Source organism: Mustelus asterias, chromosome 5, assembly GCF_964213995.1.
Source record: "Mustelus asterias chromosome 5, sMusAst1.hap1.1, whole genome shotgun sequence".
Classification (NCBI taxonomy): Eukaryota; Metazoa; Chordata; class Chondrichthyes; order Carcharhiniformes; family Triakidae; genus Mustelus; species Mustelus asterias.
In genome coordinates this window covers 52,307,752-52,322,374 of record NC_135805.1, presented here as the reverse complement: position 1 = coordinate 52,322,374, position 14,623 = coordinate 52,307,752, and the positions used below count along the sequence as shown (strand labels likewise).

General features: G+C 42.8%; 1 protein-coding gene across 1 annotated transcript in view; it reads right to left on the bottom strand.

The window, feature by feature from the left end:
* Positions 1-2,647: 2,647 nt before the first annotated feature.
* znf513a (zinc finger protein 513a) overlaps positions 2,648-14,623 on the bottom strand; it is a 45,926-nt gene continuing 33,950 nt past the window's right edge. The window contains exon 2 of the mRNA XM_078212597.1: positions 2,648-4,165. Within this exon, the coding sequence (XP_078068723.1) occupies positions 3,405-4,165 (761 nt within the window). The 3' untranslated portion in view covers positions 2,648-3,404. The remainder of the gene's footprint in view (positions 4,166-14,623) is intronic.

Genomic DNA, 14,623 nt, shown 5'->3' with positions numbered 1-14,623 from the left:
CCAGCATGCCATTAGCTTTCCTCACCGCCTGCTCTACCTGCATGCCAACTTTCAGCGACTGTTCTACCATGACATCCAGATCACATTGCACTTCCCCTTTCCCTAAACTGCCACCATTCACATAGAAACATAGAAGATAGGAGCAGGAGGAGGCCATTCGCCCTTTGAGCTTGCTCCACCATTTATCACAATCATGACTGATCATCCAACTCAATAGCCCAATCCTGCTTTCTCCCCAGAACCTTTGATCCCATTCGCCCCAAGTGCGATATCCCCAGCCTCCTCTTGAATACATTCAATGTTTTGGCATCAACTACTTCCTGTGGTAATGAATTCCACAGGCTCATCACTCTTTGGGTGAAGAAATGTCTCCTCACCTCCATCCTAAATGGTCTACCCTGTATCCTCAGACTGTGACCCCTGATTCTGAACACCCCCCACCATTGGGAACATCCTTCTTGCATCTACCCTGTCTCGTCCTGTTAGAATTTCAGAAGTCTCTATGAGATCCCCCCCTCATTCGTCCGAACTCGAGTGAAAACAACCCTAACCTAGTCAATCTCTCCTTGTACATCAGTCCCGCCGTCCCCGGAATCAGCCTGATAAACCAGGCTAATCCTCCTCACAGCACACACTGCCACCCAGCTTAGTGTCATCTGCAAATTTGGAGATGTTGCATTCAATTCCTTCATCCAAATCATTAATGTATATTGTGAATAGCTGGGGTCCCAGCACTGAACCCTGCAGTACCCCACTATCACTGCCTGCCTCTCTGAAAAGGACCTGTTTATTTCCACTCTCTGCTTCCTGTCTGCATATAAATCCTGCCCGATTTAATTTTTACTGAGCTGAATGTAGTGTGTGTGGCCGGTGTGTTATCACCCGTTTTACACCTCCATTGAAGTAAAACTAACAATGATGTTTATGGTGTTTGTGATTTAGGGGCCACCATAATGATTCCTGCTTTCACATTTGTGAATATAATATTTAATATATTAAATTAATATTTAATAAATAATAGAGTACCCCGGAGAGAGCTAGCTTTGCTTGTGTAATCTTGAATTACCGATTAATGGTAGCCAAGAGTTTTTAAAAATTCTTTCACAGGATGTGAGCATCTCTGGCGAGGGCAGCATTTTCTATTTCTCCTCCCTAATTGCCCAAAGGTGATGGTGTGATGCCTTCTTCAACCGCTGCAGTCCATGTGGTGTAGGTACATCCACAATGCTCTTATGGGGGGAGGTCCAGAATTTTGACACAGCGACAGTGAAGGAACGAAACATTTCCAAGTCAGGATGATGAGCATCTTGGAGAGGAACTTGCAGGAGGTGATGTTCCCATGCATCTGCTGCCCTTGTCCTTCGCAGTGGTAGAGGTCATAGGTTTGGGTAGTGCTGTCCAAGGATCCTTGGTGAGTTCTGCTGTGCATCTTGTAGATATTACACATTGCTGCCACTGTGCATTGGTGGTGGAGGGAATGAATGTTGAAGGTGGTGAATAGGGTGCCAATCAAGCGGGCTGTGGATGGTGTCAAGCTTCTTGTGTTGGAGATGCAATCATCCAGGCAAGCGGAGAGTGTTCCATCACACTCCTGACTTGTGCCCTGTAGATGGTGGACAACTGTTGAGGATTCGGGAGGTGAGTTACTCACTGCAGAATTTCCAGCACCTGACTTTCTTGTAGTCACAATATTTATATGGCTGGTTCAGTTCAGTTTCTGGTCAATGGTAACCCTTGGGATGTTGGTAGGGTCCAGCATGCTATGAATTTTACTCATCAAGGTAAAGAAGACTGGATTTCCAGAGTGATGGTACATTAAGTGCTGATCATTGTGGTAACAATGGTGTATTTCATTTGTTCAGAGCATGTTTTATGATGTTAAAGGTGCTATATAAATACAAGTTGTTGTAAGTTATATGCCAGTCCAGTGGATTAAACTATTTTATCGGTATAAAACTGTAACAATATTTGGTCATCAGGCTGTATAGTTATGTGGCAGGCATTTCTACTTGTGCAAAGAAAGCATGGTCAGCAACAACTTTCTCACTGAATACTTTGTAAGTTTCTTTGTTGATAACCATTTCACAGTCAGGTCCTCTGGTTCTGTATGAACAAATGCTTTATCTGGACATTTTTAATTCCAGCGTGTAATGCACACCCTTACTGTGGATGAGAAATTCAATGTTAAACAAGCAAATTAAATGGCCTGTGAATGGCCACAGAATAAATAACATACTCAACTAAACAGTGTACAAAGCATCAGCCCCCAAGGTAAGGAGGGACTATATCATCCTCTTCGAATCAGGTTCACAATAAAGGGAGCATTTAATTTGCATGCAGGAAGTATGTCTTAGGGATAAGAGTCACTGCACTGCTATTTGAATGAAATGATTGTGCTGGAAATGTTAAGACTGCATTTGAACTGAATGTGTGGCTGTGCAAGGCAGCTGTGCAAAGGAAAGACAGGTTAACATATTTCATCGAAAGACAAATGTCTGACCTTTTTTCAGACAGTTCTGAACAAAATATTTTTTTAATTCATTCGTCACTGGCTGGCCAGCATTTATTGCCCATCCCTAGTTGCTTAAGACATTAACTCACCCAATTTCTTTTCCTTTTGCAAATGCTGACCGACCTGTTTGGCTCCTTTTCTTGTTTCCTGTCAAATATTTAAACTTCTTATTTCAAAATGACAAATCATTGTTGCCAACTGTTCCTGGAAAGGCTCCACCCCAAAAGAAAATGATAACAGGAAATGCATTCAAGAACTTTTATCCTCGCAGAAAATTCACAACTGGGGCAATATTCTATTCTGATTCCACAGCTCAGCAGCCAATCCCCCGATGGAGTTACATGAACAGCAGTTTTATTTATTTCATCCTTTGCCTCAATCACGTTACTCATTTAAAACCTTTAGGGGGAACAATACATCAGCTGCATTGTCAGAAGTATAACCTGTGCTGTGTGTAGGCAGGCACCTTTCAAAAGCTCCATATTACCTGTTGAGTAAGGTAAGTGATTCATGGCACTTTGCAAATTGCTATCCCCCTTGTTCACTCACAAGCTGACATGATCTCTGCCTCCAGGAGTTTTTATGCAAATTTGTGGCAGTCGGGCGGAACATTGCAACACATGCAATGGGTTTGTTGCAGGTTTTTACCATATCCGCAAGAAGCAAGCACACAATGTTGGGCAGGCCTGACTGTAACTCAAGTACTTAAAAAAGCATGCAGCAACATATGAATCAGGTTTTTCCCTTTACAATCACAATAAAAATCTGATAAAAATGTGTCACTAAATCCAAAAGTTCTGCCAATGTTTTACCCAGAATGAGCAGAAGTTTGGACACATATTGTTTCTAGTTATTGATGAGACTTCCTGACAAATGAATAATTAATGCATGATTATAACACTCTGCCTGTCAGGACTGACTCTTGCCTTTGCTCCTGGCAATCCTTCTGGGATTCATCCATCCACCCATGTGTCTTCTGGTGCCTCTTATAGTTGTCCCAGTGTCCTGTGGTGTACTCACACTGGGGACATTTGAATGGTTTCTCACCTGTGTGCCTCAGCATGTGACGTTTGAGATTCATGCTCTGGTTGCAGCTGTAAGTGCAGACGTTGCATTTGAATGGTTTGTCGCCAGAGTGGATGCGTTCATGTCGCTTCAGGTTAGCCATGTTACCGCAGGCATAGGTGCACCGGTCGCATTTGAAGGGCTTTTCGCCAGTGTGAATGCGGACGTGCCTCTTCAGATTGTCGAGATGTGCTGAAGCGTAGTCGCAATGTGAGCATTTGTACGGCTTTTCGCCACTATGTGTTTTCATGTGCCTCACCAGGTGATTGGGATACTGAGAGACAAAAGTGCATAGCTTACAAGGGAAAACCTTGTCGACTTTTCCTGGGCTGGTCTGCCCTCCTCCCGTGTCCTCTTCTTCACCCTCCTCCCCTAATTCCTGGGTCAAGCTATCAAAGACACACCTTGGACACATCTGGCTGACCAAACTATTCTCCTGCGCACAATCATCCAGCACCATGCCACACTGTTGACAAGTAAAAGGAAGCAAGAGTTCCGGGAGGGAGTCTGATTCCTCCTCTCCATCCCCTGTGTCCAGCAGGCTTCCAGGATCGTTGGCATTCTTCAGAAAGTCGGAGACATCGGAGTCTGCAAATAAATGAAGCACACGACACTGTCAGTGATTCCCTTCACTTGCAAAATCATATCAAATCTTCCCAGAGAGAGACATAACCTGTACGTTTAAACCTGGTTGTGACTACATTAAAATCTGATCTGAGGTGGTGGAGGCTACCTCGCTGAATATGTTTAAAGCGCGGATAGATGGATTCCTGATCGGTAAGGGAATTAAGGGTTACGGGGATCAGGTGGGTAAGTGGTACTGATCCACGTCAGATCAGCCATGATCTTATTGAATGGCGGGGCAGGCTCGAGGGGCTAGATGGCCTACTCCTGCTCCTATTTCTTATGTTCTTATGAAACCATACCTTTTTTCTGCAGTTGTGTTCTCTGATCTGACAACCCGCATCTTCTATTCTTATGGCACTTTTAATGTAAAGAAAATCCGGAGGCCCTTCACAGAAACATTGTACACAGTTTGACACCAAGCTGTATAAGGGGGTGTTAGGTCATATGGCTAAACATCTGGTCAAAGAGGTAGGTTTTAAGGAGCGAATTAAAGGAGGAAGATGAGGAAGGGATTTAGAGAGGGAATTCCAGAATTTGCGGCCAAGACAACAGAAGGTATGGTGGGCCTGTGGGACGATTATATTTGGGAATGCACGGTGTTAGAGAAGCACAGATATCAAAGAGGGTTGTGGAACTAGGGGACGGGTAAGGACGAGGCCATGGAGCAGTTTGGAAACAAGGATGAGAATTTTAAAATTAAGATGTCACTTGACTAGGAACCAATGCAGGTCAGTGAGCACAGGGAGTGATAGCGGAACAGGACCCACTGAGGAAGCAACAGACAGCAGAGTCTTGGATGACCCCAGGTTTATGGAAAGTAGAAGATGGGGAAGGTCAGGTGTGTTGGATTATTGAGACGAATGAAGGTGTGAATGAGAGTTTGAGCAGCAGATGAATGGAAACAGGAGTGAAGTTGGACGATGTGATGGAGGTGGAAATTAGCAGTCTTATTGATGGTTGAACATGAGGCTAAAAACTCATCTTGGGCTCAAATGTTGGGAACAAACTGGTTTAATCTCAGACTGTAGCCAGGGAGAGAAAGTGGGAATTGGTAGCTGGTTTACAGAATCTGGGCTTTGATAAAAGCCATTCTGCTACTTTGATATGGCTGAAAACCTGATTGGAGGGATTCAGACAAGGAATTTCAGGAAAGATGGGAAGAGATTTGGGGGGAAATAGCAGATTCAAGTGCGTTTAGGTGGTCTGTTTTAAAAACTCACCTTAGCACTGTGGAACTTCATCCCAGTTAAAATAAAGTACATAAAGGCACTCCAGGTCTCAACCCTCAAACCCACTCACCCCCGCATACTCCCCATAACCCATCCGTGCCATCTTATGTTCCCTTACCAGTTTGGGCATCCATCCCAATGCCCCTTCACACCCATCCGGTCAAGCTATGACACTCCACTCACCCTCATGGTTCCTTATGCCACCGATGCTAAGCTATGGCTCTTCCTTGCCGTTGACCCACTATATACTGAATAAAATGAATGAACTCTATCATGACAGTAGGATGTGTAAAACAAAAGTTCTAAAAAAATGATTCATTCATCACTTTCCATTATGTTAAAAAAAAAGTAATTTCACACTACAAGGCAATAAAACTGTCAATTGTCTAGACCTTTTTAAGGCATTGATAATGGAAACAGTAAACCCTCGAAACCACTTCACCTTGTGGAAATAAGCATTGTGAAATTAACTGCAGAGATCAGAGAGCCAAAGCTGTCAATCAAGCAATGTTTTCTCTGGGGTGCAGGTGTTTCAGTAGGAGTAATGGATTTCTGGGCTCTCAGCCAAGCCTCATTATGTACGTTTGGGTACCCATTTGGGTATTTATCCACCAAAAATAACTTCACTACCTGAGGCCTGTGGTCCAGGAATTGTGGAGGAAATAAAGCAAATCCATTTGGATGTCAGGCAGCACTTACCCATCCATTTGTATGAGGTGGGTGGGGAAGGAGCAGGCAAAAGCAGCCACAGTGAGCAGGTTGTGAGCGATTATGGATAGGAATGCCCAAGCAGCTTCAGGGACAAGCCAAGAACTACAGTCTGTGAATCTAACAGCTATCATGAATTAAAATATTAGAGAAGGCAAAATGAAATGCAGATAATGATTAGGTGCGGCGTAGTAAGGGAAGTTGACAGATTCTTGAAGAAAAGACTAATTCTGCTGACTAAAGGGAAATTGCCGTAAAAACCTACCTGGTTCACTAACGTTCTTTAAGGAAGCAAATTGTCATCATTACCTGATCAGACCTACATGTGACTCCGCACAGAGAACAGAAAACAAAAGTACAGAACAGGAATAAGCCCTTCGGCCCTCCAAGTCCGTGCTGATCATGATGCCCTAAGTAACCTAGTAAAAAAAAAATCTTCTGCCCTTACTCGGCCCATATCCTTCTATTCCTCCCTATTCATGTACCTATCCAGATGCCTCTTTAATGTTGCTAATGTGCCTGCTTCCACCACCTCCTCTGGCAGCGCATTCCAGGCACCCACCACTGTCTTTGTGAAAAGCTTACCCTGCACATCTCCCTTAAACTTTCCCCCCTCACATTGAACCTGTGCCCCTTGTAATTGACACTTCCACCCTGGGAAAAAGCCGCTGACTATCCACCCTGTTTATGCCTCTCATAATTTGGTAGACCTTGATCAGGTCTCCCCTCAGCCTCCATGTTTCCAGTGAAAACAATCCTGGTTTATTCAATCTCTCCTCATAGCCAACGCCCTCGAGACCAGGCAACATGCTGGTGAACCTTCTTTGCACTCTCTCCAAAGCTTCCACATCCTTCTGGTAGTGTGGCAACCAAAACTCTATCCAATACTCCAAATGTGACCTAACCAAGGTTTTATATAGCTGCAACATGATTTCCCAACTCTTGTACTCAATACCCTGGCCAATGTAGGCAAGCATTCCATATGCTTTTTAATCACCTTGGCCACCTGTGTGGCCAATTTTAGGGAACTGTGGACCTGCACACCCAGATCCCTCTGTACATTAATATTCCTAAGGATTCTGCCATTTACAGTATAATTCACACCTGAATTTGATCCTCCAAAATGCATCACCTCACATTTGTCCGGATTAAACTCCATCTGTCATTTCTGTGCCCAAGTCTCCAATCTATCTATCTATATCCTGTTGTATCCTCTGACAATCCCCAGCACTATCAGTAACTACGCCAATTTTTGTGTGATCCGCAAAGTTACTAATCAGACCACCCACATGTTCCTCCAGATCATTTATATATACTACAAACAACAGAGGTCCTAGCATTGATCCCTGCAGAACACCACTAGCTACAGATCTTTATTCTGAAAAACACCCTTCCACCATTACTCTCTGTCTTCTATAACCAAGATGCCGGCATTGGACTGGGGTAAACACAGTAAGAAGTCTAACAACACCAGGTTAAAGTCCAACAGGTTTATTTGGTAGCAAATGCCACTAGCTTTCGGAGCGCTGCCCCTTCGTCAGGTGGAATGGGAGATGTGCTCACATTTTTGTGTTTGTGACATGTTTGTGAGCACACCTCCCACTCCACCTGATGAAGGGGCAGCACTCCGAAAGCTAGTGGCATTTGCTATCAAATAAACCTGTTGGACTTTAACCTGGTGTTGTTAGTATTCTATAACCAAGCCAGTTCTGTGTCTATCTAGCCAGCCCACCCCAAGAACAGCAACGTGGTTGACTTTAAATTCTCACTAAAATGGCCTCGCAAGTTATTCGGATGGGCAATAAGCAATACCCACAGCCCATGAATGACCAAAAGGAAAATCATCAGGTGAGATTCCCCTCACTGGGGTTGTAAGATATTTTGTTAATCCTGTGAGGCATTTTTATTATGTCTTGTTTTTCTATTTCTGAGTAAAATGTAACCTGTTGTGGTGTGGACTAGCTCAACACCAGGTGGCAGGAACATGGAATGTGGAGCACAGAGGGTCAAACGGAGAAGAATTCTGACCAAAGAAATCAAACACAAGGACACACACACATGCTGACACATACACGCTGACACACAGACACACTTGTTAGGACATGCCATTGGGGACGAGTCAAAGAGTCATCCAGACTCGAAACATTGGCTCTATTCTCTCTCCACAAATGTTGTCCAGACCTGCTGAGATGTTATAGTAATTTTCTGTTTTTGTTTCAGATTCCAACATCCACAGTATTTTGCCTGAATTCTTTGAAACTCTCTCCATTCCAATGGAACTCTTTGATCTCTAACAAACGTAATATGCAGCGCCTTAAAAAAGATTCCATTGACAGCTCAATGGATTTCTATCACCCTCCAGCCACTTGTGTTTATTTTCCTTTCCTTTCATTGTTGAATGCACCTTAAATACTCCAAGTATTCTTTAGTAGAACGGTAGATAGGGCTGCACATTGGATACAGGAGTCCCCTTATAGGTGAGCCTTGGGAACAGTAGTTTGCTGATGGCATATTAATAGCAGAGTAAGAGGTATGTAAGTGTTAAGACGGGCTACTGTATATAAAAAACCTAAAAGCAGTTGAAGGAAAAAGGCATCAAAATCACTAATGTCGTTTATTTCTCTTACTTGTATTTTGAGTTCTACCCTAAGTTTTAGATGTTAAGACAAATGTTGCAAGAATGGAGAATACAAAGGAAGCTTCTAACAACAATGTGTGTGTGTAAGTTTTAATTTGTTTGGCATCTTTGAGTTTATTACGTTTCCAGAATGTGTGGAAATATGGATGTTTAAAGGTTAGGTTTATTTATTAGTGTCACAAGTAGGCTTATATTAACATTGCAATGAAGTTACTGTGAAAATCCAGCGCCTGTTCCGTTACACTGAGGGTGAATTTAGCATGGCCAATGCATCTAACCAACATGTTTTTCAGACTGTGGGAGGAAACCGGAGCTCCCAGAGGAAATACATGCAGACACGAGGAGAACATGCACACAGTGACCCAAGCCAAGAATTGAACCCGGGTCCCTGGTGCTGTGAGGCAGCAGTGCTAACCATTGTGCCACCGTGACTATTGAATGTGTCTATATCAATTGAATCGTATGTAAAGTTAGAGTTGTGGCTCCAGGGAGCAATTAGTGTTGGGATTTTATGGTGTTATATCTGTCCCAGATAAAAGATTGGGGGGAAATGTAAAGTAGCTATAATGTTCTGTCTCTTTAACAGGCTGCGGCTGCAGAAATTGCTGTTTTTATAAACTGCAAAGCACTGATTGCACTCTTTTGTGTGAAAACAGGCTTCCTTTTCTTTTGGGCAATTAACTTTGGTTTTGAGATTTTAATTACAGCCGAAGTTTAAAGAAAGGAGGTAAGTAATGTAATCTGTTCTTTTTAAAAGTATATGTCATGTTTCTCTGCTTGTGTGTGGAATAAATAGATGTTTTGTGGTGTGAACAATGTTGTGTGCCTCAAGCTTTGATGTTTTTCTTCCCAAAATTTGCGATTGTGTGGTAGTAGTTTTGGTACTTCTAGTTTAAAGGCAAACAAAAGGGAAGGGTAACCAATAAAGTTAAATTTTTAGGTTATGAAACTTGGAATCATGATTACCGGCCAGAATCATGATTGCTGGGTATTTTGATAAACATGTGGGAATTCTAATCCAGATGCAAATCCATACTTGTGACACCAAGGCTGGGAAATCCCACCCGAGGTCAACAGACCTTTGCATGGTCCGTCCCCACCCACTACGATTCTCATGGCGGGCAGGACGGGAAAATTCCACCCTAAGAACTTTTAATATCAGGGTTGGAGGCCTTTTACAAAAGTCAAAAAAGATCATTTATGTTGGGGGAAACCACTGGAGTTCTTGCTCTGAAATAGTTGGGAAATGGAGTTTATGAAAGTTTAAAACGCCTTTCTTTGTTTGGATGTATGCAGACTAAACCGGTTCGTCCGTATTTTTTGGATGCGTGTGTTTCTTGATTTAAATAAAAGAGGGAAGAGAAAAGGTGGAATTTTGAAACAATTGTAAGAGTGATTTAAAAATACTGAGCGCAGAGCGTTCTGCAATCCTGAGAAAATATATCACAAGAGTTTGAAACCAAGAAAAGAAATCTAAAGGTATTTTCTTCGCAGGGGAATAAAACCCAGTTCAAACTCTAACCACAGCATATGCTAATATCTTTATTCTTTTACATAAAAGGTGGGTTGGTGAAGACACCAATTGTCCATTTCAATTTCTCTCCTTACATATGCTGCCAGACCTTCTGAGATTTTCCAGCATTTCCTCTTTTGCTTTTGTCCATATTAGGGCTTATGTCCTGCCCTCTTTCAAAGCATGATGTGGAGATGCCAGCGTTGGACTGGGGTAAACACAGTAAGAAGTCTCACAACATCAGGTTAAATGCATCTTTGTAGAAACTTGATGTCTGTGTCGATATGTGCGATCTTCTTGGAGATCCTCTCCACTTGGAGCCGGCAGTTTGTGGTGTCGATGGTAGTCATGGAGATGCTGGCAAGCAGCAGGAAAGCAGCAGGAAAGGTGACCAGGTGACGGTGCAAACCTGTGAGGATGGGTACATTGGAAAACCTGCAGGGGATGCTATAGCAAAGTGGACAAGGGATAAGGGATTTTCACAGTAACTTCATTGCAGTGTTAATGTAAGCCTACTTGTGACACTAATAAATAAACTTAAACTTATAACAGTTGCCCAAATAGGTAAAATGGTTCCACATTAACCAGGTGAATTCAGCAATGTCCCAAACCAAGGTACTTCGCCAGCAAGAAACTGATATGTGCTTGGTGGGTCAAATCATGCCAACAGTGTGGGATTGTGAGGATCCCATTCAAATCCCACAGCTGTGGGGTGATGATAATGGTGGTGGTGGTATAAATGGCACAAATGCAAACCCACTACGCCCGTGAGACCCCAGCAGCATCCAAGATGATCCTTGGGGCAGAAATAGACCCTGAGAGATTCTCGACGTGATCTCCACTCTGGCGCCCCCAGAGGCAGAGTGGGGAAGTATAAAGAAAACCAGCAAGTAAAGTTCAAATGTGTGTATATGTAACCGAAACTGTAAGAAGCAATAAGTAACTATAATACACCTGTGACCAAAACTGATCACAGAGCAAAATGTTGTTCTGTTCACTGTTTTACATAAAATGTTACAAAAAACAGTGGTTAGCACTGCTGCCTCACAGCGCCAGGGACCCAGGTTCAATTCCACACTTGGGTGACTGTCTATGTGGAGTTTGCACGTCCTCCCTGCGTCTGTGTGGATTTCCTTCGGCTGTTCTAGTTTCCACCCACAGTCCAAAGATGTGCAGGTTAGGTGGATTGGCCGTGCTAAATTGTCCCTTAGTGTCCCAAGATGTGTAGGTTAAGCAGATTAGCCATGGGAAATGTGTGGGGTAACTGGGATAGAGAGGGGGAGAAGGTCTGGGTGAGATACTCTGGCAGAGAGTCGGTGCAGACTCGATGGACCGAATGGCCTCTTCTGCACTGTAGGGATTCTATGATTCTATGATTAACGATAGTTGTGTTTGGAGAAGGTGGTGAAGGATATTGAACTACAATATGTGGTTGATCTGATCCAGAAGCATCATTACAAGCATCCAGTAGTGACATCCTTTGGTGCATGATTAGTCAGATCCAGTCGCTCCCCTGTTACACATGTGGTGACCCTAAGACCACTAATCTGACATTCACCAGTCTTCCGGAGGAGGTCATGTGTGAATCCCCCAAGTCACTAGCAAAAGGGTACCTTGTGGCTGAAGGCAAGAAAGCGGTGGCCACAATCGGCCAAAATCTCACTCGTGGGCAGGTATGGTGCAGCTCGATTAATAACATGACAACAATATTTAACACTAGGACATCACTTGTATTCAGTTTTAGATTTAGCTACTTTAGACAAAGCAGCAATTAGAAATAGGTTCGACATGGGCTGAAGGAAAATATTAAATGGGATGAATGGTGTAGAACAGAATGAATTAGAGGAAGTTCAAATTTGCAAGATGCAGTGGGGGGAATTGGAAAGATGTACTCACTGCAGGAATGAAATTCCAAGAAAGGATAAAATGCCTCCGTGGAAGCTGCTAAAATTATATTTGCACAATGTATGTTTCTTGGTTGGTGGAACAGGCCCGTGTAAACCTGTGAAGGATTGTGGAAGGGAGATTGCCTTCCTGGGTCACTGATAAGCATCTTAGAGCTATGTCTACTTCCCAATTACCACCTATACCTGTAAATCAGTGAATTCTTGCAGGTATACCCCTGCCGTCTAGAGAACAGTAGCATGAGCTTGCTAGGGTTGGTTCTGCTTCATTCTGCCCACAAGGAAGTGGAAAAATCTAATCCTCTTTTTAGAGTTGAAAACATTGTTGTAGTAGATCAGGGTCATGTGTCAGATCAACCCTAGTAGATCAGCCAATCGAATCAAACAACATGGTCCTTTGGTTGTTCATACTAAACAGAGTATAGATCATACTCTACCAGTCCATGCTTGCAAAACCCAAAACAAAACATCTACTGTTGAATGTGATTCCGTGATTGGGCAACACTTCCTATCCTAAGTGTGTTCACAGTTCCATTCACAACCACTTTAAGATAATCAGTTGAGCTTATAATGTGGCTCATTTACACTTGCTCGAAGTGATGTACATTCACATACAGGGACCTGTTCCCTACAAACAAATGGTATATGTTCAAGCCTTGCACCATTACCCGGGAGCTTGGGCAGCCGATAGTTTCCACATTGTTTTCTCCATAGCAATGCCTCAGCTAATCAAAATTGACTTGCCAAACAATCAGTTCCCTTTTCTCCTGTAGTATAAATCGTCTAAAAGTCGGCAATTTTGCATTTGTCCTGATTAGCCCAAGATAAAAAGTGTCATGTCTCACTTTTCAGCAATATTCAAGTTCTGTACTATCAAGTTACTATAATATTGCATATATTATATCAAAACTGCACCACAGTCAGTAATTCTGATCATTACAACAACATAATCAGTGTATGTAGGTTTGTAAACTGCCTTGTTTCAGTTCCAGGAAGTCAGTGATGATGGGAGGGAATGGTGCTAAGTATGGATTGTGTGTGGATGCAACTGTATGAAAGGGAAGGCCAGCGAGGAGAAAGTCAAGGTGATAAAGATGTGAACTAAGAATTTGATGAGATGACAGAAGGTGGAGCGGGGCCCTGCAATGTTTCCAAGGCAGAAAAAAGTGGTCTTTATATCAGAAGATGGTTCCTTTGCCTCTGAGCCCATTTAAGTCGCACTCCAGGACTCCAGTCTCGAGGAAGAGTCAGATTGGAATCAATACTTTAACTTTGTTTCTCTCTCCACAGATGCTGCCAGACTTGCCGCGTTTTTCTGTTTTTGTTCCACTCCGGGACTTGATGCCCACAGAAGGAGTGTTCATGACATGATTCAACAGGTTGACAATCAGACTGCAAATCCTTTCATCACATACCTACTATCCCCTAAAAGAAAAAATGTTTGCGTGAAGATACAAAACAAACATATACATCTGATGTGATGAATTTCGAGCATTTTCTGTTTTCTTCGCCATTTATTACTAACAAATAGTCATGGAGTCATTCCAGCACAGAGGAAGCCATGTAGGCTATTGAGTCCATGCCTGATAAGATGATAAGATTTGTTATGAATACGTGCATCTGCAGAAAAATTCAATATGTGTGTCAAACTTAGACCTGGTATGATACTCACATTATAATCATGCTTTTGATCTTTCAATGAAGTTATCTGTTTTATATGAAATGAACAAAGTAAGAAGGGATCATGTACTGGTACACTAAATAACTATTTAGTTCATGCACAACCCAGGATTTTGCGGATATCTAGAAACATATAAACAGGACTTTGAGGTGTATCTAGTATCAGTAATATCAATTGCTTTTGTACAGTATTCAGCACAGTTTCTGCCACTCAGGTAACGGCACAACATCGAATCCTTTTGTTGTCGTCATTGATAAAAGTAATTTATTAACAACAAGCAAGAACTCTTATCAGTAAGACATATAACCTACAACCACATGGAACTGAAACATGGCAGTTACCAACCTGCCTGTTTTGATTGCATTGTGATAAGAACCAGACCTGCTGGCAGTGTTGCAGTATCTTTTACACTCAAAACTCAGAATAGGTACTTGCAAAATCCCAATATATCTGCACATTATGACTGCAGCTAAAGCTACGGAACGTTAACACTGCAAAATAATCCACCCCACCACCCAACGGGAATCACGTTGACGTTCCCTCTCGCCACCCCACTTATTCTCCAGAATGGAAAGTTTCACTCACTGTCTGGATATCTGGGCCCGAATGCTCCAACTATTTCTGCCCTGCAGCCATTGCCAGAGAGAATGGAGAACTTGGAGCTCAGCTGAATCTCTGTTCACTGCAGCGGGACTGGAGAATCCCGCTGCGAGTGAGGTCGGAGAATTCTGGCCATGGTATTAGCC